General features: G+C 47.5%; 1 protein-coding gene and 1 pseudogene across 1 annotated transcript in view; both read right to left on the bottom strand.

Annotated features, from left to right (window-relative positions):
• The window catches only part of LOC118240651, a 659,061-nt pseudogene that overhangs the window by 358,781 nt on the left and 279,093 nt on the right, over positions 1 to 21,187 (bottom strand).
• Positions 1 to 21,187, bottom strand: part of znf462 (zinc finger protein 462) — a 48,151-nt gene that overhangs the window by 8,847 nt on the left and 18,117 nt on the right. The window contains exons 2-6 of the mRNA XM_035521481.1: positions 13,024 to 13,277; positions 7,460 to 12,798; positions 6,664 to 6,798; positions 2,666 to 2,979; positions 1,032 to 1,150 (exon numbers count right to left, since the gene is read on the bottom strand). Of these exons, the coding sequence (XP_035377374.1) occupies positions 1,032 to 1,150; positions 2,666 to 2,979; positions 6,664 to 6,798; positions 7,460 to 12,798; positions 13,024 to 13,246 (6,130 nt within the window). The 5' untranslated portion in view covers positions 13,247 to 13,277. The remainder of the gene's footprint in view (positions 1 to 1,031; positions 1,151 to 2,665; positions 2,980 to 6,663; positions 6,799 to 7,459; positions 12,799 to 13,023; positions 13,278 to 21,187) is intronic.

The raw sequence follows: 21,187 nt of genomic DNA, 5'->3' as shown, positions 1-21,187 counted from the left end.
ACAGCACTAAACCAGCAATACCTCAGTGCTAACCCAATGCTAACCAAACTCTATGGGTTATGGTAACCCAGCACTAAACCAGGGTTAAACCAGGGTTAAACCAGGTTAACCCAGCCTTAATCCAGTGCTAACCCAATACTAGCCCAGCAGAGTCATTGATAACCCAGTACTAGTCCAGTGCTAGTACTATGTCAAGAAAGTGCTAGGTTAGCATTTTTGTGGCATAGGCCTGGGTTAGCACTAAAATAGCACTGGGTTGCTAGTACTCGGATGTTAATACTGGGTTTGCATTCTTGTGCCTCAGCACTGGTTGCATTGAGAGCGCTAAACCAGTGCTAGCCCAGTGCCTGGCCAGAGGGTGGAGGATGGAGATTCAGGGTGGAGGGTGAATGGAGGACTGCTGGTGGCTGTGCTCAAACATGCCGTTTCTTCCTGTGTCCTTCAATGACCTTCCCACTTCACAGAATGAACCAGCATTAGTATGCAATGAACTTCTTTATACACACACACACACACACACACACACACACAAACACATACTTACACATGCAAGTGCCCTCTCACACACGCCTCTGATGATGTAAGGAGAGTGATGCAATGTGGTGGACATTCCTCCCAACTCACACACACACACACACTTTTTTCACCTCCATTGTTTCAGATGTGAGAGAACGACTTTCATTCACTCCTCATCACACTTGCACATCGGTTCAGCTAACATTTCATCCAGACTAAACGCAGTTAAAGCACTCACACATTGGCTGTGCACAAAGACGCACAGCTGCATTACTCAGATACATATTTATCCATAACCTTCGCCACTTTGTTGCACGTTACATTATAAATAAGTGTGTTGTCAATTCTCCACTGAGAGCCCATGATGCCATGATGGTCTATCTGATCTATTCACATTATACCTGTTTTAAGCAGGCAAGCCTGACACACCTAACCTAAAAAAACAAACAAAAAAAAAACACAACAACAACAACAAAAAAAAACTGTTGAACTATCCGAAAAAATGTAGGCGTTACCTGCATGCGATTTGTGAAGGTGACTCTTCAGACGGCTCAGGTATGCAGACTTAAACGGGCAGAGCTTACAGCGGAACGGCTTGTGGTGACCGTGGTGAGACTGCACGTGTCTGTCCAAACTGCAGGGACGGGGAGAGAGAGAGAGAGAGAGAGAGAGAGAGAGAGAGACAGACAGAGATAGAAAGCAGAAAGGGAGGGGAAGAGACAGAGAGAAAACAGAACGGAAAGAGAGAGAGAGAGAGAGAGAGAGAGAGAGAGAGAGAGAGAGAGAGAGCACGTTAAAGCTTTGTGGAAAAACAGAAGGCACTCAACTGTCGCTCAGCAGTGCCAGCGTATGAATCATGGCCGCATGAGCTACAGGTGGAGACGTCATAAATTGGTGGAGGAGGTATCCCATCAGGCCTCTGGATGCCTGAACTCCTCAGGCCTCAGTGCGGGCCAGTGTAAGGCAAGGAACGGCAAAATGGATTTATATAGTACATTTAACACAACCATGGTCGACTAAAGTGCTGTACATATATAATCAATGACCATTTATATAATCAATGACCATGAAGTAAGAAAGATACAACCATAGGAGTAAAACCTAACTCTTAAAACACAAAAGGACACGCAGTCAACAATCGCTACACTGATTCTGGAATGTGACTCTCCCTAAGTAAAGAAATGTGTCAGCATCGACTTAAAAAATTACACTACAAAACACACACTCTAGAATCAATGAGCAGTGTGACACTACAAACACACACTCCAAAGCTGTGCTCTACCTGTTCCTGTGTAAATACAGGCGAGTCCTTAAGAACCCCAACCATGAGAATCCCTAACCCTGAGAAATGCTAAACCTAACATTGATGAATCCTAACCCTAATCCTAATTAATTCTAACCAGATCCTGATGAACCCCAACCCTAACCCTAATAAACCCTAACCCTGATGAACCTTAACCCTAACCGCGATGAACCCTAATCCTGACAACATCCATTTTCACATTTGTTTATCGTTTGTTTTTGTTTGTTTTTCTAGAGAGCAGAACAGTTTTTTCATATAGGTTGACATTTTGGAGATATACTAGAAATTAGAAGCGTGTGAACCCTGATCCACACCGTAACCCACTGCACCACACTGATCCCTGGAGACAGTCAGACCACCAGAACCTTGGAGACAGGTGGAGCTCAACACGTACATGCAGTATGGTGTTATGGAGATACACTCACATGCACCTTCTAACCACAAATACTCCTGCTTCCTACCCTGCATCTGTTAACGCCACACCACACCGCACTGAGTCAGCAGAGCAGCACATAACGTCAGTCAGTCTCAGTTTTTTCGCAAGTTTTACAGAGTGCAGCTCCTGGAAAGGGCTGTGCCCCTACATGCTTCTCAAGGGCCAAGCGTTTCCCGAGGCCAGCTACCTCACCCCAAACACGCCTAACGCATCAAACACGCCAAACACGCAGACGGAGTGACTCTCTTTGTGAAGCAGAGTGACGGCGACATGACTGAACCGGAAACCCTGCGCGTTCCAAACCCAAACAGCCTGAGGCCTCCAAGCCGCCCACCCAGTGCACTGTACCTGTGACCCAACCCTTCCCCCTGGCCCCGCCCCTCCCCTAGCCCCGCCCCTTCCCCACTTACTTGTGTCTGAATGGAGACTGGAACTGGCAGTACTGGCAGCTGTATTTGTCTCCTCGGCTGATCAGCGCCGTTGCCGAGTGACTCCTCTCGTGGGAGCGCAAGCCCTGCATAGACATGAACACGCGGTCGCACACGCCGCACGGATGCCCCGCTTTCTCCTGCCCCGCGCCACACACCACTGGCCCGCCATCTTCTGTCTCCGCGGTGACCAGCAAGGAGTCTCCCTCATCCGAGTGGGCGGCGTCGACGGCAACCGCGTCCTCCACGCTGCCGTTGCCTATGGCGTCGGCCACTGGCACCTCCTCCACTTCCTGCTTTGAAAGGGAAACCGTTACGGTTATACATGGAATTAACCTGAATCACAGAGGGGCGGTTTTAGCTAGACTGGTCCTGACTCAGTACGTTTCATTACATACACATGCGAAGTACATATGTAAGACCAGTGTGGCCACTGAGAGTGATGGTCTGGTGTGTGTCTTCAGGGTTCTTATGCTGGCAGTGGTTTAATTGTGGCTGCATTTGATTATAAAGATAAAAGATCCCTTCACCTCCACCATCACGTCCCTTATGCCTGAACAAGACGCAGGAATAAGAGGGAGACGGCAAGCTGACCTGACCCCACCTTTTAGCCTTCTATAAATAACACACACTCACAGCCTTATATACGACCACACACACACACACACACACACACACACACACACACACACACACACACACACACACACACACACACACACACACAGATACTGTACTGTAAACTCATTGTGAATGTCAGAGAGGAGGAGTGAGGGAGAGAGAGACCGAGAGAGACCAAGAGAGACAGAGAAAGGGTGCGACACAGAGGGAGAGTGTTTTGAATGATCTGTTATGAATACAGTACATGGAAACCCCACCCACCCAAACACACACCTAGAGGCAAATCCTGCCCACCCACGAAAAAAAAACAAAAAACACATGGATACAAAACAGAAAAGCATTAATATGTCTGCCCGTAAATAATACCGTCATCAGATAGGGTGAGGTGGTGTATATCAGATCACACTAACTTGTCCCCACTAGCCTTTATGTTCTACTAGTATCTTCCATTGGCTCCTAAAGACTCGACAGTCTGAACCTCCCTGAGCACCAACTCCCGCGGCCCATATGCCTGGCGTCCATGCCTGCTTCCTAAGGCGCCAAGCACTCCCGCAGGCCAGCGGACAAGCGGGGTCTGCTCTCTACAGGGAAAAGTCTGGGCTGTACACACACGTTTACACAAAGACAAGAGGCCTAAGTACTGGCTAGATGTAGGAAAAGTAGATACAACGAAAAATGCAATAATTAACAAGACTGAATTATTCAAAGTTATCTAAACTTCTGTAACATCATAACACAGACTGCCATCCATGATTTAAAAACCCAAAATAAAGCTGCTATCTGTGGTAAGCCAGCCTGACTTTGAGCAGAGGTTGAACATCTCACTCCAACCACACAACCACATCTCACTCCAACCACACCACACTGAAACATAAAAACAACATCCCACTCCAACCACACCACATTCCAGCCACACAACCACATCTCACTCCAACTATACAACACCAAACTCCAACCACGTCTCACTCCATCCACACTAGCATCCTTTTAAATTTGTAATAAAATAGCAATATAAATAAATGTTTCAAAAACGAGGTATCGATTTATACTTGCAGTTTGTAAACAGAACCTTACAGGACAAGCTCCTGAGATTTGAACATTTAAACCTGATTGTGCGATGAACTTCACTAAAAGTTCAAGGATTTTTCTTGTAACGGTGCTGCAGTGCTGACACACACATGCACCCACATTCTCACACACACACACACACACACACACACACACACGACCTAGCTGAGCTGATGCAATATCCCGCTCTCTCAATATCCTCAGTCCTTTGTAACCGCCCGGAGGAATCTCGCTTAGCTGAACTGCAGCTGTTTAGTCGTCCAAATAAGAGCCAGTGAGGCCTGAATGCAGCAGAGTGGGAGTGCCCGCCCAGGGGGGTCCATGACGCGCAGAACACCGGCCCCCGGGAGAAGGCTTGGAGCTTCGGACTGCTCCGGTCCAACCTATACAGGCACAGACCGGCCCAGACATGACCCAAGTGGACCCAGGCCAGCCAAAATGGGCCCAAGATGGCTTACACATGCCCAATTAAATGTGGCAAACGTAACATTTAATGAAGAAATTATTTTTAAAAATCATCTCGAATTTGGGGGGTAAATTTTTTTCCCCCCCAAATTCATTTAGAGCCCAAAAGTGGTCAGTTAACTGAGATTTAGCTCATGGCTAACCTATTATAAAGGCAGATTAAGATTAACGTTGAACTAATCTACACTATCAATGCAAAACTACAGTTTAGATTAGAAACTATCATAATTCTAATCTGGCTCCTGTTAGACGATGAGTAGGGCTAAATGGAAGCCCTGATTGCACCTTGGTGACTTTCCTCATCGTGTTCTATGTCTTTAACATGTTTGGGGTGGTTGCTCTGTCAGTAGATTAGCAGCAGTTTAGTTACGTTTTAGCATAGGTGTGGCTGAACCGGTAACTCGAGAGGTTTAACACCTACCCGTGCGTTAAATTAAACCTGACTGCTCTGTCAAAACAAGCAATACCCATGAAAAATTCCCCTGAAGTGCAGTACATAAGTAGTATATATTTTACTGTTTAAAAGCTTTCTAATTTGTCGGTCAACATAATATTAACTTAATATGTCTTTTTAAAATGTCCCCAATTTAAAAAAAAATCTGATTTTAAATACCAAGACACAATTTTCACAGCACACAATAACGGCCCATTTGGGTTCAGGCCGAAACTAACACAACAATACAAACGACAAAGTCTGCGCATGTCACTGGTGCTAATTGTGGACCCATAATGCACAAATATTTGACAGCAGCCAGCTTAAAGCACGACTCGAGGAAGGGGTTTACAGTGGACTGCTGCTCGGTGACCGAGACAACCCTCTGCTGCTCAGTAACCAAGGCTACCCTGCACTGGTACCTGTCAACACGTCGCCGACGGCCCCGCTGTGATTTAACAGTCACGAGGAAGCGCGCCACTGCATTGAAATGGCTTTCAGCGTCTTAAAAGGCGGCTCTGCCTCGCTCTGGGACTGCAGACCAGCCCGCGGAGGGTGAGCTGCATTGCTAGCATGGTCCTGTGCGGTGTGGCTATCGACCGGGACCACGGTCACGCGCACCTGCACAACTGGCTGAGTTACAGCACACGAGAGCCCATAATGAAGACCACGCAGGCAATGTGTTCCATTTAACAATGATCGCAAATCATTTTTAATTATACAGCCTGGCCAGGGTCTTATTTTTCTTCCTTGTGTGTGTGTGTGTGTGTGTGTGTGTGCGCGCGCACGCTTAGGGGAAAAGGTGACGGGGAATGAAATGCTTAAAATATTTTTTTTAAATAAGTGATGAGTTGTGGGTCAGCAACAGTTTCCCTCTTTGATAATAATAGTGTCAATAATAGTGATTGCCTAAACACAGGTCAATTTTAGTTTCTTCGTACATATGGTACCTCGGTGTGTTTAATTCAACAGCACACCATTAAGTTAAAACATGCCATGAAGTCCACACAACATTATGGTGTGAGGTCTAAAGGCCTGCATAAAGATCTGAGCTGAAAATGCACTTTAGTGACAGAAATCTCGCCTTAAACCTCAGTAAAACTGATTTTAGTGGCTTTAAAATAAACCTCAGTTAAACCTGAGATATAGTGACATCTGGTGGCAGATGTATGATTTTTAAATGACTCAGCAGTTGGATTTTAGTTTAATCCACAAGTGAGCTTTAAGCCGGAGTGCTCTAGGACCCAGCAGTGGAGTTTAAAAACTCACATGGTTCACTCAGGTTTAAACTCCGGTTGAACTCTGAACCACAAGATAATGACAGAGCAACTGCCCCGTCATGCTTTAGCATGTTTACTTCTTTAGCGCGTTAACAGCCACGGGATGTTATTACCTTGACATGGCCCTCTTTGACTTCCCCGTACTGAACGTGCTTCCTCAGGTGGTTGCAGATCGCTCTAAGAGTCGGGTGCATCTCAACGCAGAAGTTGCATCTGTAGCCAATAGGAGCTCTGTCAGAGGTGTCCCCCTGCAGAGCAAACAAGGAAGTAGCAGGGACCGAGCCAGTTAGCATGTTAACATGGTGCTCAGGCTCAAACAGGGCCAACGGGGGGACGTCTTTACCACTCTTTCACTACGACTGCTGACTACTGGCTGTAATTGTTTTTGGGAGAATATGAGAATCTGAGCTATGCTGTCATGTAGAGAGCTACTCATAAGTGTATGCTGCAATCTAACAGTCTGCTTAGCCACATTTCTTATTGACATAAATGGCAGGCCATTTATTGGAAGGCATTGATCAGTCTCATCCATTGCCCCCTCTTTCTTTCTAGAATTTGTCTGTTAATACATAGAGACCACCATGATTGTGTTGTTCTTTGTAGTAGGCTGGCAAAAAAAAGGTGTGCTGAAGGTTGGGCCAATGTAGAAGCTTCAAAGACGTGATGTGTTCTTTTCTTAACCTTAACTGACAAGCGGCTTCCTCCACCTTCCTCCTACTGCTTCTACCGCTGCCATTTCCTGCTTTCAACTTTTGAGAGCTTCCCTAATGTCACTGCTAAATGTTTTCCACCACAAAATCCTTTAAGAAGCAGCAAAATTAGACACGGAATCTTTTTTAACACCAAACGTCCTCCCGCTGGAAATCTGGTGACTAAAATGAAAACATTCTAATTGCACACGTCGCTCACCTTGTGTTCAGGCCTGTTCTCTGGAGCCTCCGCAGTCTTCTGTCTGCTCTGGAGCTGCTTCCGCCTCTCCTGCCGCATGGCTCGCTTCTGGAATTCTTCGTTATGGTTCATGAGATGTGCGCTGAGCTCCGGGAGCGTGAGGAACTTGATTTCACAGTGAACACACTGGTAGAGCTCAGCACCATCCTCCACCGGGCTCTGAATGGTGACAAAGTCATGCTTCAGCTCTTTGCCATGGTAGCCATTGTAGTGTGTAACGAGCAGGTCGGCGGTGCCAAACGACAGCTTGAAGCACTTGAGACACTTGAACGGCAGCCACTCCACATCGCTCTCCTGATCGGCCTCCGATTTCACCTCCACCAGTTCGACGTCCTCGCCGGTGGCCGGTTTCTCCGGTTCGCGGGGGTAGATGACGGTGAAGTACCGCCCCAGTTTGCTGGAGTGTTGCCTTTTAGGGAACACGCCCGGATGGCGCTTGATGTAGTGCGAGACGATGCTTTTCCTGCTGAACGCCTGGAAGGAACAGAGAGAGCACCTGCGGCGCTCCACGGCCTGCCTCAGCTCCTCGCTCAGTGCGGGACCGTCCTCCCCGGACGACAAGGGCACCATCACTTTATTGGGCTTCTCCCCCACGGACTTGGATGCGGCCAAACAGTGCGTGTAGTAGGCATCGATATCGTGCCGTTTCTGATAGTGAGCAGCGAGGCCTTTGCGGATGGGGTTGGTGTAGGAGCACAGGGCGCATTTAAAGACGTTGTTTTTTCCTTCTGGCTGGGCCCGGACATTGTTGTGTTTGATACGGTAGTGCCGGGCTATGCCCTTTCTGGTGGAGCAGAAATACTTGCAAAGCTGACATCGGAACACGGCGTGCTTCTCTCCCTTCGCAAATTCCGAGAGAGCGAGGTCAAAGTCGACCTCGGAGACTTCCGTCACGCTGCATTCAGCTACAGAGTCGTCCCTGCTGGCGGGAGACTGCCGGTGTGACAGCGCGAACATGTCTGATGCCGACTGATTGTGATATTTCTCATAATGTACCTTCAGCTTTTCAAGCGTGCCATGAGTGTAAGGGCACATCTTGCACCTGTAGGCACCGTAACCCTGCCTTTGGCTTTTGGATCGCTCGTCTCCGTCGGTTATCAATTCTTGCACCTGCTCGATGTCATCTGCAAAGTCTTCTGCAGTGACTTTGACCAGCGGATGGCGTTTCTGGTAGTGTGTGAGGACGCCGTGGATGCGCGAGTTCACATACGGACAGTGTCTGCACTTGTAAACCGAGCTGGGGTTGATGTCTGCTTCCTGTGCGAAGTCCGCCGCCTTGACCTTCATGCCTGGGTGCTTTTTGCCATAGTGGGTCAAGAGCCCATGCAGGCTGTTGTACTCAGACAGGCACACGGTGCACTGGTAGGGGTTGGTTGATATGGAGGAGGTGGTGGAGAAGGAAAAGTGGGAGTGTCGTTCAGGTGCGGACCTGCTGGTCTCCATGGTGGCCTCTTCAGACTGGTGACTGCTAAATTGACTGGAAATGGAAACAGTCCCCTTTCCCATTTGGGGTAGCAGCTTCTCTGGCGTGTTGTTTCCCTTGATGATATCGATGAGAACAGACTCATCGCCTTTGATAGCCCATGGGTGAACAGCCTGGTAATGGTTGGTAATGTCCCAAATGGAACAAGCCTCAAAAGCGCAATCTCTGCACTGGTAATGCTTGATGTCGCCGTTGCCCCCTTGCCTGGAAGTGTCCGGACCTGCCCACAGCTTGCTGGCCATGTATGCGTAGTCCACGTTGTGCTCTGGGTGTCGTCTTTGGTAATGCATGAGCAGCCCGTTAGGCTCAGCATGGGAGTAGATGCACCACTCACAGTGATAACCAGCCTCCAAGACACCGTCCTGGTAAGCCCAGTGCAGGATGGTCATGGCTGTGGCCTTCACAGTGGGATGATCCTTCTTCAGATGCTTCTTCAAGGCGTACACGTAGGGAGAGGTGTAGACGCAGTGCCTGCATTTTAAAGACCTAAGGGCTCTTGATTTCTCAGCGTCTGTCGCCGAGGTCATGGTGGATGTGGAACTTCCTGTTGGGATCATCTGAGCCCGTTCTCTCCGACTGCGAACTACAGCAGTATGTCTCCGGACCAGATCTGCATTTGCTTTTACGTCTCTGTGCTTTTTCTGGTAATGGATCAGCACTCCTTTCACAGTGCGGTTCCCGTAGTCGCAGTGCTGACAGAAAAACAGTATTTCACCCTCTCCTTTGTCTGTTGTTCCTTTCGGGTGCGAATTGCCGGACCCTTCCGCCGCGTTAGTGCTGAACTGCTTCAAAAATTGTTTAGGGGGAGAAATTTGTAACTCGTCCATAAGCTTCATCAGCCCTGGTGTAGGAGGGGCGTGCTTTATGTACTTTGCCGTTACCTTGATTTCTGGATGTCGCTTTTGGTAATGAACAAGAACACCCACCACGGATCGATTGTTGTAAACACAGTGTTTGCAGTAGAAAACCTCCTCATCCAGACCCAAGGGCAAAACCACATTCGAAGACTTTGGCGTACTGGAGAGGTTGTAAGTTGACTTGGTGGACGGTTGTGTTCGGTCTACGGATATGACCCGCATCGTTTTTTGAATGCGAAAGTATGAGGCCTTTTGTTCTGGGTGCTTCTTCTGATAGTGCACCAACACTGAGTGCATGTTAGGGCTTGCGAAGGAGCAAATATCACAGTCATAAACTACAACATTTCCATCAAGAGTTTCCTTAAAGGCTTCAGTGTCCATACTGGAGTCAGGGGCCTTGCACAGGTTTTTAAGTGCAGGACTGGATGAAGAACGGGACGTGGAGGTTGTGAAGTTCTTGGGCCCAGAGTTCAGGATTTCTCTCAGTGTCTGCGACTCTGCTGCACCCTTCTGAGGCTGATCAACGACGTAGCTGGAGAATATCATGGCATTGTTGATTTTTACAGAAGGGTGCATTCTTTGGTAATGGGGCATTAGGCTCCTCACATTCGGGCTGGTGTACGAACAGAAGCGGCACGTGTACACCAAATCTGGCTGATTAAAGTTGAGAACGTTGCTAGCTTCCGGATGATGATCCATGTAGTGCTGGTGCAGGTCACTGAAGTTGTTGTATTCTATGAAACACTCGAGACAACGGAAGACGGCACTCTGATCCTCTGGATCAAGAATGTATCTAAAGCTAAATTTTATATAGGGATGCATGCGCTGGTAATGAGTGCTCACACTGCGTGCCGATTTGTTCTGGTACTCACAGTGTTTGCAGTAGAAAAGGTTCCCAGGTTCCTCTGTGTATTCGGCATTCTCCTGATACGCCTCTCTGCTGTCGTGACCGCTCTGCTCTTGAATGGCCTTAGACTCTACCGAGGCGCCGAAACCGTTGTCCTCATCGTCGGAAACAGTGACTTGGATGGGAACATTTCTTGAGCTTAGCTTTGTTTGCAAGCTGCGCTTTCGTTTGCCAACGCCGCGCTCAGCCTGGGCGCCGGCGGATTTCCTGATGTACAGGTGTTGTGTGTTATAAGTGAAACGGCGACTTTGAATTTCAGCATTCTCTCTTTCCTTTTTCTCATCAACATGGTTTTCGTTCTCCTCTTCTTCGTCGTCCATGTCCTCTATGTTAATCACGTCCTCGTGCTGCTGGCTTTGGCTGATCTTGCTTTGAAGGTTGTTTGCAATTTCGTCGATTCTTGTTCTTTTCTTGACAGGAGACAGATCCAAGGGCAAGTCATTGATAGACTTCCTGGCCGTCTTCCCAATAAGGTGCTTTCTGGATGAAAATCCGAGGATTGACGTTTGAGTTTTTTGCACAAAGTTTGAAGAGCCGTACGATTCAGACTCTGAGTCCTGCTGCTCATTGGATGAACCCTCTTGACTTGTGGCCTGCATCTCCTCAGAGTATGAATGCTTATTTTGCTGGTGGACGCGTAACCCTTTCGGTGTTGCAGAAGAAAAGTCACAGAGTGAACAGTGATGAGAGTTTTGGTCTTCTTCAGCAGCAGATTTCTTGCCATTGACTTTAGAACTGCCATCACCTCCATTCACCGGCTCCAAGTCTTCATTCTGGCCCTCTGGACTTTCGTTGGCTAGGTCCCAGTCAGTGGAGGACCCGCCGTGACATTCCTTGTGTGTGCCAAGTTTAACTGGATTGGTGCAAAGAAATGGACATTGGTCACACTTGTATAGGGTGGTTTTACTGGATAAGTGCACATTCTCTATGTGACGAGAGATACTCTGCCAATGCGTGGTCAGAAGGGGACAGAAGGGACACTGGAACTTATTCAGATGTCTTCTGATTGGAAATCCTTTCGTCTCCAGAAGTGTGGTGTCCTCCTCTGACAGGAGCATCTTAGCTGAGTCATCAGCAGACACGGGGTCGGCGTAACTGGGATCGTCCATTTCACAGAGTTCGTCCTCTGAGCTGCTCCTCGAATCGTTTAGCACGCTGGTGTCCAGGTCTGCTCCCGAGTTGGAGAGGTCTGACATTCCGAAGCTCACTCTCTCCGACAGTATGGAAGACCCAGTGGCGTTGGGTATCTTTTTTGTGATCTGGGAATACTGAAAATCTGTCAGCCCTGGTGCGGACTTCAGTGACGTGTGCCCTGTCACAGAAGAGGGGTTCACCGACGAGCCTTCATTTCCACTTAGGTCATTTAGCATCAGATTGGACGTTGGGGTGCTTCTTGGTGACGAAGCAGAATCCGACTTGGAGGATCCTGCACTTCCTTCTGCTTTGGGCTGCTGTAACGACACCATGATCTTAACCATGTTACGATGCTTCTTCATGATGTGATCGCACAACCGCTGTCTTTGCGTCGTCTGAAAGCCGCACCACTCGCAGTCGAAGCCGCCTCCGCACTGAGGCTTGATCATGGATTCCAGAACGCTCCGCTCTGTATGGTCATCCGGCAAGCCCTGGCACTGCTGCTCTGAAGACGAAGCGTCCGAGTCCACGTCCAGAATTCCCGCATCTGCTTCGGCGGGAGAATCTGAGTGCCCCGATGTGCCATCCTTGTGATGCATCCTCTGATGTTTCAGGATCCGGACTCTGAGGGGAGATTTGTACGCGCAATACTGACAGGAGTACACTTTCTCTACACCTTCATGCACTGTAACATCGAAGCCCAACTGCTTGGAAGCAATGAGTGCACCGTCATCTCCTGCAATACCGTGGACCTTCCTAGTGTGCTCACTAAGGAGGGGTTTTGATCTGAAGTAGCGTACACAGAACTTGCACTGGAAAAATGGGCTTGCTGTCTTGCTGGACTGGTTGGCTGGTGGACTGTATATCATTTGGTTTGAAGTGGAGAAGTTCCCAGAGTCTGAATCAAAGGAGTTGAGGACTGAAATAAAAATAGAGAAGAAAAACCCACCCCAAACATTTATTTAGTCTTCACACTAAATATTTTACGTGGGTGCTATTAAAGTCCACATTAAGACAAACATCTGTAATTTACATATTGCTCAAAGAGAACAAAGACAAAAACCGCGAATGATGACATGGGTATTCAAATAATTTCACAGCCCAACGCTGATCTCATACTTGGCCGAGACACAACTAGAGGCACCTGCTTCCTTGTGCAGGAGTTCATATTCGTTACTGTTGAGGTCCTCCTCATCGTCCTCGGTGTGGCTGAGAGAGTTGCCGGAGTTGGACGTGGACCGCTGCGGGGACCCGTCCCCCACCTCCGCGGGCTGCAGGAAGGCCGTGTGGACATCCTGGATGTGCACCTTCAGCTCGTCGTAGGAGTCCGCGCGGAAATCGCAGCCGTCGCACTGCAGCACCTCCATCGCTAAGGACACCCTGGAAAATCAGGGAAACCTGCGCAGGAACAGAAAGGGAGAGTCACACCACTTAAACGGGAGGCCAGCATTCTTCGGCATCGCTGCGGATGTCAGCGTGCTAAAGACTTGACACGTTAAAAGTCAAAAGGCTCCATACACCAGAGAAAACAGTATGGAATACCAACGACTAAGAACTTTTTTTTGATGACCGGACAGCCTGTTCCAAGAACGATGGTTGACGAGGGACTGCAGCTTGATTTTGTTTCCTGTTTTTATTACCTCAGGATAAGCCAGAGCCAGAGAACACCCGTGTGTCTCGGTATTTACATCAGACAGTTCAAGCAGATTGCATCATGCCGTTCTGAAACAAGATGGAGCATATTCAGGCATGGATGAAGACTGCCCTGGTCCTTGAAACTGCCAGGCAAGCAGAAAGGATTATGGGGCCATTATCCGGAGGTGGCATCATTATGCCTCATGCCCCCTCAGCCTCTAGTTGCACCACTAATCAATGTCCAGCAGCAAAGACTCATTATCAGCCTTACGGCGTGTCATTATGTCCATCTGTCTCCGTCTTTCGGAGCGATGGTTTTTTTTTCATTAAAATATGGACGGCTGCCACTTTTTCTGCACAGATTCGTATTGCAGGGACACAAATGACACATATAATGCAGGTCTGTCCCTAAAGCAATTGGTTTCAGAGGAGACTGCTCCTAACAAATATGTGACAACCACCAACTTTCAGCAGGGAGAAGCTACACAGACAATGCCTGGTACGTACGCATTCTTCCATATGATACTTAAGAATGACACAAAAAGCACATGTGTAAGTGTCCTTCGTTCTATTCCTGCTTCAGATAGTACTGAAACGATTAAATCTACTAAACTAAAGAAGACCAGTCTATGAAAGTCTAGGGCTAATTATGATGTACATATGTAAAAATATTGAGGAGGGGAAAGAAATTATACATACATACATACATACATACATATATATATATTATACACACACACATACACACACACACACATACACACATATACACACACACACACACACACACACACATACACACACACACACACACATACATACATACATACATACATACATACACACACATACATACACACACATACATACACACACATACATACACACACATACATACACACACACACACACACACATACACACACATACACACACATACACACACATACACACACATACACACACATACACACACATACACACACACACACACACACACACACACATACATACACACACACACACACACACATACATACACACACACACATACATACACACACACACACACACACACATACATACACACACATACATACATACACACACACACGCCTCCGGGAATAATCTAGCAGTCTGCAAAGCAGCTGGTGTACAGTGCTGAGTTCAGATGTGGGGTCCTTCTGATGCTTCTGAGGAGCAAGGTCAGGAATATTCTGCATACGCTAGGGTTAGAACGGAAATATTCTGCATACGCTAGGGTTAGGACGGGAATATTCTGCATACGCTAGGGTTAGGATGGGAATATTCTGTATAGGCTAGGGTTAGGACAGGAATATTCTGCATACGCTAGGGTTAGAACGGGAATATTCTGCATACGCTAGGGTTAGGACGGGAATATTCTGCATACGCTAGGGTTAGGACGGGAATATTTTGTATAGGCTAGGGTTAGCACAGGAATATTCTGCATATGCTTGGATTAGGACATGAATATTCTGCATGCGCTCACTGAGAACTAAGCGACTACACTGCAGGCACTGGCTCTTTGGAAATTTGCAGAGTTCTGTGTTATCCGTTAGCCTTGGCAGGATAATATAACTGGGCATGCAGAGTTGGTGGTTTCTGCAAGTTCCACCAAGAAAGTATAAAAAGCACCAATGTCAATGAAAATTACACTTATTTAGCATTGAGCAAACGTTCTCTGTTCCTCGGAGGGCCTTGAAATCTGTTAAAACAAACAACATTGAACCATTCTGACCCCCATCTCCAAAGGAGGAAAAAAAAAACAAAACCTTCCTCTTACTCTTAAAGGCAAATTGAATGACTACATCCACTAAGCTTGAGCCCTTGGACTGATAAACAGGAGTGTAAACACTCAGTCAGGCACAAGGACACAAGGACTTTGATTATGAAGACTTCATACAAGCCAAGGCTTTGAACTGCTACACAGCAAGGCCAAAAGAAATGTATCGCTTAGGGAATGCGACGGAAATAGTATAGGCTCACGGTATGCTTTCAAACACGCCAGCAGACAGGAATTACTCTAGTTGTGTTAAGTATTAGATGCTTTTGATCACTGTGCTAATACACCGCATGAAACAACAAGCAGCAGCCAAAATACTGAACAGGCTGAAACAGACAAACGTAAATTGTCACCTACAGCACAGTAGGACCCCACCCTAACCCTAACCTAAACCCTAACTCTAACCTAACCCAACCCTCACCCTGACCCTAACCCTAACCCCACCCTAACCCTAACTATAACCTAACCCTAACACCCAACACCTAAGCATAAGCACTACCCCTAATGCCTCCTCTGGGTCTAGTAGCGTACGAGCCGACCAGCGTTCGAGCCCTGCAAACATCTGCAGGAGGCCCTGTTTCACACACCGTCTCTTCAGGTCGGGTTTCAGCCTGGCCAAAAAAAAAAAAAAAAAGCTCCACCCTGCTCTCTTTTGGCAGTGGATAGGAACTCTGAACCCAGTTATGCCTGTGCCCGTCTCCTTGACATGTATATGAGGAGAACCCTTTAGGGTGTATGGTGTGGTGCACACACACACACAGATACACGCGTGTGCAGACAAAAGGAGCGAGGCAGAAAATGAAACAATCAAAGCCGGCTAGCTGTCCTCCTCTGCTGCGTCTGTGCCGTGCCAGGCTAATGGGGTGAAATTTGTAAAGCTTTCATCTCCTCGCCAGGGCTCTGACAGCCAGTGAGCAGTGTGGGTCCTTTTAGCTTCAGCCATTTTAGGAGCCAAGCGTCTGCGCTTAGGTGCTGTGCGGCCGCGCGCAACATGGACCCGCCGGTCAGGATCCACCTTGCGAGCGGTCCGGACTTGGAGGAGCTCCGGACTCGGAGGAGCTGCTGACAGGATTCTGACTGCCAGATGAGCTGTTCCAGTGCACAACGCCTGCTCAGCTCAGCAAAAAAAAACACAACAAAAAAAAAAAAAAACAAGAAAAAAGAAAGAGAGGATGAAATGGAAAAAACAGCAGCAAAAAAAAAAAAAAACTTTACTCTTGCCAGACTGACTTAGTCCTTTTATATCTTCAACCAATATCCCATACATCTTGGGATACACAGACATACATATCAGAGTCTATGGCTGGGGTCAGGAGGACACTAATTTCTCCAAAACCAGGAAAAAATAAATAATTTTTTGGGAACTGCCAGCTAAGCTCCACAAGAGGTCTAAAAATGCAAAGCATGTCTGAACTTCCTTTTTTTCAGTGCTCAGAGCCAGTGTGTGTGTGTGTGTGTGTGTGTGTGTGTGTGTGTGTGTGTGTGTGTGTGTGTGTGTGTGTGTGTGTGTGTGTGAGAGAGAGTGAATGAATATGTGTGTGTGAAAGATAGTGAGTGTGAGTGAGGGGTGTGTGTGGAATTGTGACTGAGGTGTGTGGGTATGAGAAAAAAAAAGAGATAGAAAACAAGTAGATGAGTGAAAAAAAAGAATGAAGAAAGAGGAAGAGAAATACTAAAAGACTGTCAGCACAAGAGAGAGAGAGAGAGAGAGAGAGAGAGGGAATAAAAGCAAAAGCGAGCAGGGCTGTGTGAGGCTGGCTGCATAGCTCAGGCACCTGGGAGACCTTTCTCTCCACACACAGAGGACACAGCCATCCGACCCGGCCCCCTGGATTCCAAAGTCTACTGACATTTGTTAATCACCAACCGGTCTCTCCGCATCAGCCGGCCGTGCCAGCGGCCACACCCTCTACTCCAACACGCCGGGGACGGCAGCAGCTGCTGAACAGACGGTTAGTCCCGAACCCCAAACCGTCTGCCTGCCGCCGACACCCGGGGTCGGAAGGAGAAGGGTAGCGACGAACAGGGGGAGGGGGGACCTCGAGGGGCCGGGTCCCTGTACGCCCCTAGATCCGGACCGGGATTACCGGATCTGGCTGGAGATTTTCATTCATCCGATCAACTCACAAATCGCGGCACAAATAAATAAATAAAATCTTTTCACCACTGCATTATCGATGGTTTGATTAGTTCACAGGCACAACCACAGACGGTGAAGAAAAAATGAAGACGACCTACATTCTACTACCAGATAATGCAAAATATATCCTCATATCTACTGTAAGATTCACGCGACCAATAAATACATTCATCCAAACACTATAGAACACAAGAAGGCACCTTAAAACCACATCAAATTATTTTTAATGCATGCATAAAACCAGCGCTGCTAAACAAAGCCCTGTAAACACTGTCCTCGTTCCTGCTGGCACAGGAACTGAAGTACACGACCGTAGTCCCCCCCTTTGCTTCAAAACCATAAAATGCTTTAGTTATGACCAAAAACACTAAAAGTAAAAAGGGCCAGCTTGGCCGTGAGAGAGCGTCTCCCCTACACCTTTCCGTAGGGGGATGGCATTTATTACATGAGGGGTCGCGTTATATTAAACTCCTAAGGTTTGAGGACTTGGTCCATTGACATATTTTGGCTTGCAGGCTGGACCACAAGAGTGACACCTAGAAACATGCAAGCATATCAGAGGCTGTGAAAGAGTGAAGTCTATAGTTAGAAGACCACTAGACCAGGAAAACCAGTAGGTGGAGATTGAGAGGATCCCGGCGCCCGGAAAAGTAGGTTTAACTTCTTGTGAGCGACACTTTCGGCGCACGGCAGAGACTTGTCCGACGCACAGTCGAGCACTCTTCCCTCCTTTGGTGACACAGTGTTGGTGCTCAGCTTGTCACAGCAGTCAGCTCCACGAGGCGCCGCCTCCGTGCTTCCATCCGCAGTCAAGCAGAAGAAGGCCCCACAGGGGCCGGAGACGGCCCGAGCTTCGCTCGCACCCGCGGAACATTCTCCGCCACGGCGCGCGTGTGGGCTGGCGCACCGCGGCCGTTTGACAGAGCGGAGCGTCTTTTCGTGAAAGGTCCGACCTGACGCGGGGAAGAAAAAGCGCTCCGAGGATGTAGACTGCAGTCCATGTCTGTTGAAGCGCAGGAGTGCTACCAGCATTATTCCTCTGTCCGTGGCGCACACAGGATCCCTGCATTCCGGTTTAGCTAGTTTTTCACCATAACGCTTGTGCCCCGAATTCTCAAGATCGTCCTTCAGCGCAGGAGAAAGAAGATTAGCTCTCAGTCGAACAAAAACAGATATATTAGGCATCAATGGCAAATGTAGCTACACATGTAACGTCATCATCTTTGATGTACGCGTTTATATAAATACTTGAACGTGAAAATGTTACAATATAAACTGTGGTGAATTAAACCTGCCATGTCTTAAATCTGCTGCTTTATGAAACCTGCATCCACTGCTGGGATCCTTAAATGGGCTGCTCTATGAAACCCACCTCCACTGCTGGGTTCCTTAAATCAGCTGCTCTAGGGAAACCTGCCTCCACTGCTGGGTTCCTTAAATGAACTGCTCTGCACCTTGCTTTCACAGTTTGGTGAGGGAGCAGGCCACCATCTGCTGTGCTGGTGCCCTTCACGCTCTCTCTTCAGCAGATAATTTGTGCGCAACTCTGAGGCATGTTTCGTGTTTCAGGTTAAAATGGAATGGCATACCTCTGCAAGATGCTATGCTGCTTGAAACCAACATGCAATGCTAGAGCTGTGCTGATACTGGGATATATCATTGTAGCGTGATTCAGTTTTTCACTGACATTGTTGTACTAATACTTTGGAACCTTTGTATCGAAATTTATTTTACATGTATTTTTTTTTTTGTGTGTGTATGTGTATATAGTTCAGTCAGTGTTACTGTTATATTGTTATGCATCATATATTGTATTTGGAGATACCTGACAATACCCAGCACTATGCAATGATATGCTGGCTGGAACTCTTGCCAGTACAACAAGGCCAGTCCATGTCTTCTCCATGCTAGGCTAACCCTAACCCCTAACTGTCTCCATGCTAGGCTAACCCTAACCCCTAACTGTCTCCATGCTAGGCTAACCCTAACCCCTAACTCTCTCCATGCTAGGCTAACCCTAACCCCTAACTGTCTCCATGCTAGGCTAACCCTAACCCCTAACTCTCTCCATGCTAGGCTAACCCTAACCCCTAACTGTCTCCATGCTAGGCTAACCCTAACCCCTAACTGTCTCCATGCTAGGCTAACCCTAACTCCTAACTCTCTCCATGCTAGGCTAAGCCTAACCCCTAACTCTCTCCATGCTAGGCTAACCCTAACCCCTAACTGTCTCCATGCTAGGCTAACCCTAACCCCTAACTCTCTCCATGCTAGGCTAACCCTAACTCCTAACTCTCTCCATGCTAGGCTAACCCTAACTCCTAACTCTCTCCATGCTAGGCTAACCCTAACCCCTAACTGTCTCCATGCTAGGCTAACCCTAACCCCTAACTCTCTCCATGCTAGGCTAACCCTAACCCCTAACTGTCTCCATGCTAGGCTAACCCTAACCCCTAACTGTCTCCATGCTAGGCTAACCCTAACCCCTAACTCTCTCCATGCTAGGCTAACCCTAACCCCTAACTCTCTCCATGCTAGGCTAACCCTAACCCCTAACTCTCTCCATGCTAGGCTAACCCTAACTCTCTCCATGCTAGGCTAACCCTAACCCCTAACTGTCTCCATGCTAGGCTAACCCTAACCCCTAACTGTCTCCATGCTAGGCTAACCCTAACCCCTAACTGTCTCCATGCTAGGCTAACCCTAACCCCTAACTCTCTCCATGCTAGGCTAACCCTAACCCCTAACTCTATGCATGGCAGTGAAACCTTAATGGTCTGCAGAGGTTCTTCCAGTTGGACCAGTGTCGGCCCTTTCTCTAGCACCGGCACGTGTCTCACGGGCACTGAATCACCAGCATTAGAAACCAGTGACTGGAATTAACTTGTTCTATGATCCTGAAGTCACCTTGTTCAGATATAATGAGTCCCAGTTTTTAAAATCCTTTGATGTTCCTGGCCACTGTTAGTACAGACACCTGCAAAGCTCTTCCTACTTATCTTGAAAATTGACCTTCGCTTCTAAAAGTAATTACCGATGTCTTTTTTCCTCCACTTAGCTAAGCTAGTCATTTCCTCTTCACATATGTTTCAGGATGAACTGATGTCCACGCTATTGCTACAAATGTTTTAGCTGATTCGTTTTGGCTTCTCAAGGTATAGGGGCCAGGCTGACATGAGAGAAAAAAAAAAAAAACGTTTTAGGAATCGTGAAGCTATTCTGTTCTGTTGTACAAGTCCAAAAACATCTCTGCTTTCCCTTTTCCCATAAACCAGAACACAAAAACACACTATCCTGGTAAAAGCTGCCCAGTATGCAACCTGCCTTCTGTGTGGCCATGCTAGAAAGATCAACCAAAAAACAAAAGATGTTTTCAATTTAAATTACATTTTCTCTCTTCTGACCCCAAAGGTCATGGACAATGTCACAAAATAAATAAATAAAAAGAATTTAAAAAAAAACAAAAACAAAAAACAAAAAACAAAACACGAGGAGATTCAACTTCCTCATACCATGTGACCATACCATGTGTGCTCATGTTAGGAATATTAGGAAGCAAAAACATTTTAGGGATGAAACACTGGACTCATCTGCCAGCTGTCCTAACTCCTCAGCGAATTCGTTAGTGTGACGGTGGCCCAGACATACGCTTTGGCCATGCGGCTCGTGAGCCTTCCTCAGCTGTGCAAGCAAAGTGCTTCACACACACACACACACACACAGTGCTAG

The sequence above is a fragment of the Electrophorus electricus genome, chromosome 22 (genome assembly GCF_013358815.1).
Source record: "Electrophorus electricus isolate fEleEle1 chromosome 22, fEleEle1.pri, whole genome shotgun sequence".
Taxonomy (NCBI): domain Eukaryota; kingdom Metazoa; phylum Chordata; class Actinopteri; order Gymnotiformes; family Gymnotidae; genus Electrophorus; species Electrophorus electricus.
This window is presented reverse-complemented; position numbering and strand designations above follow the sequence as displayed.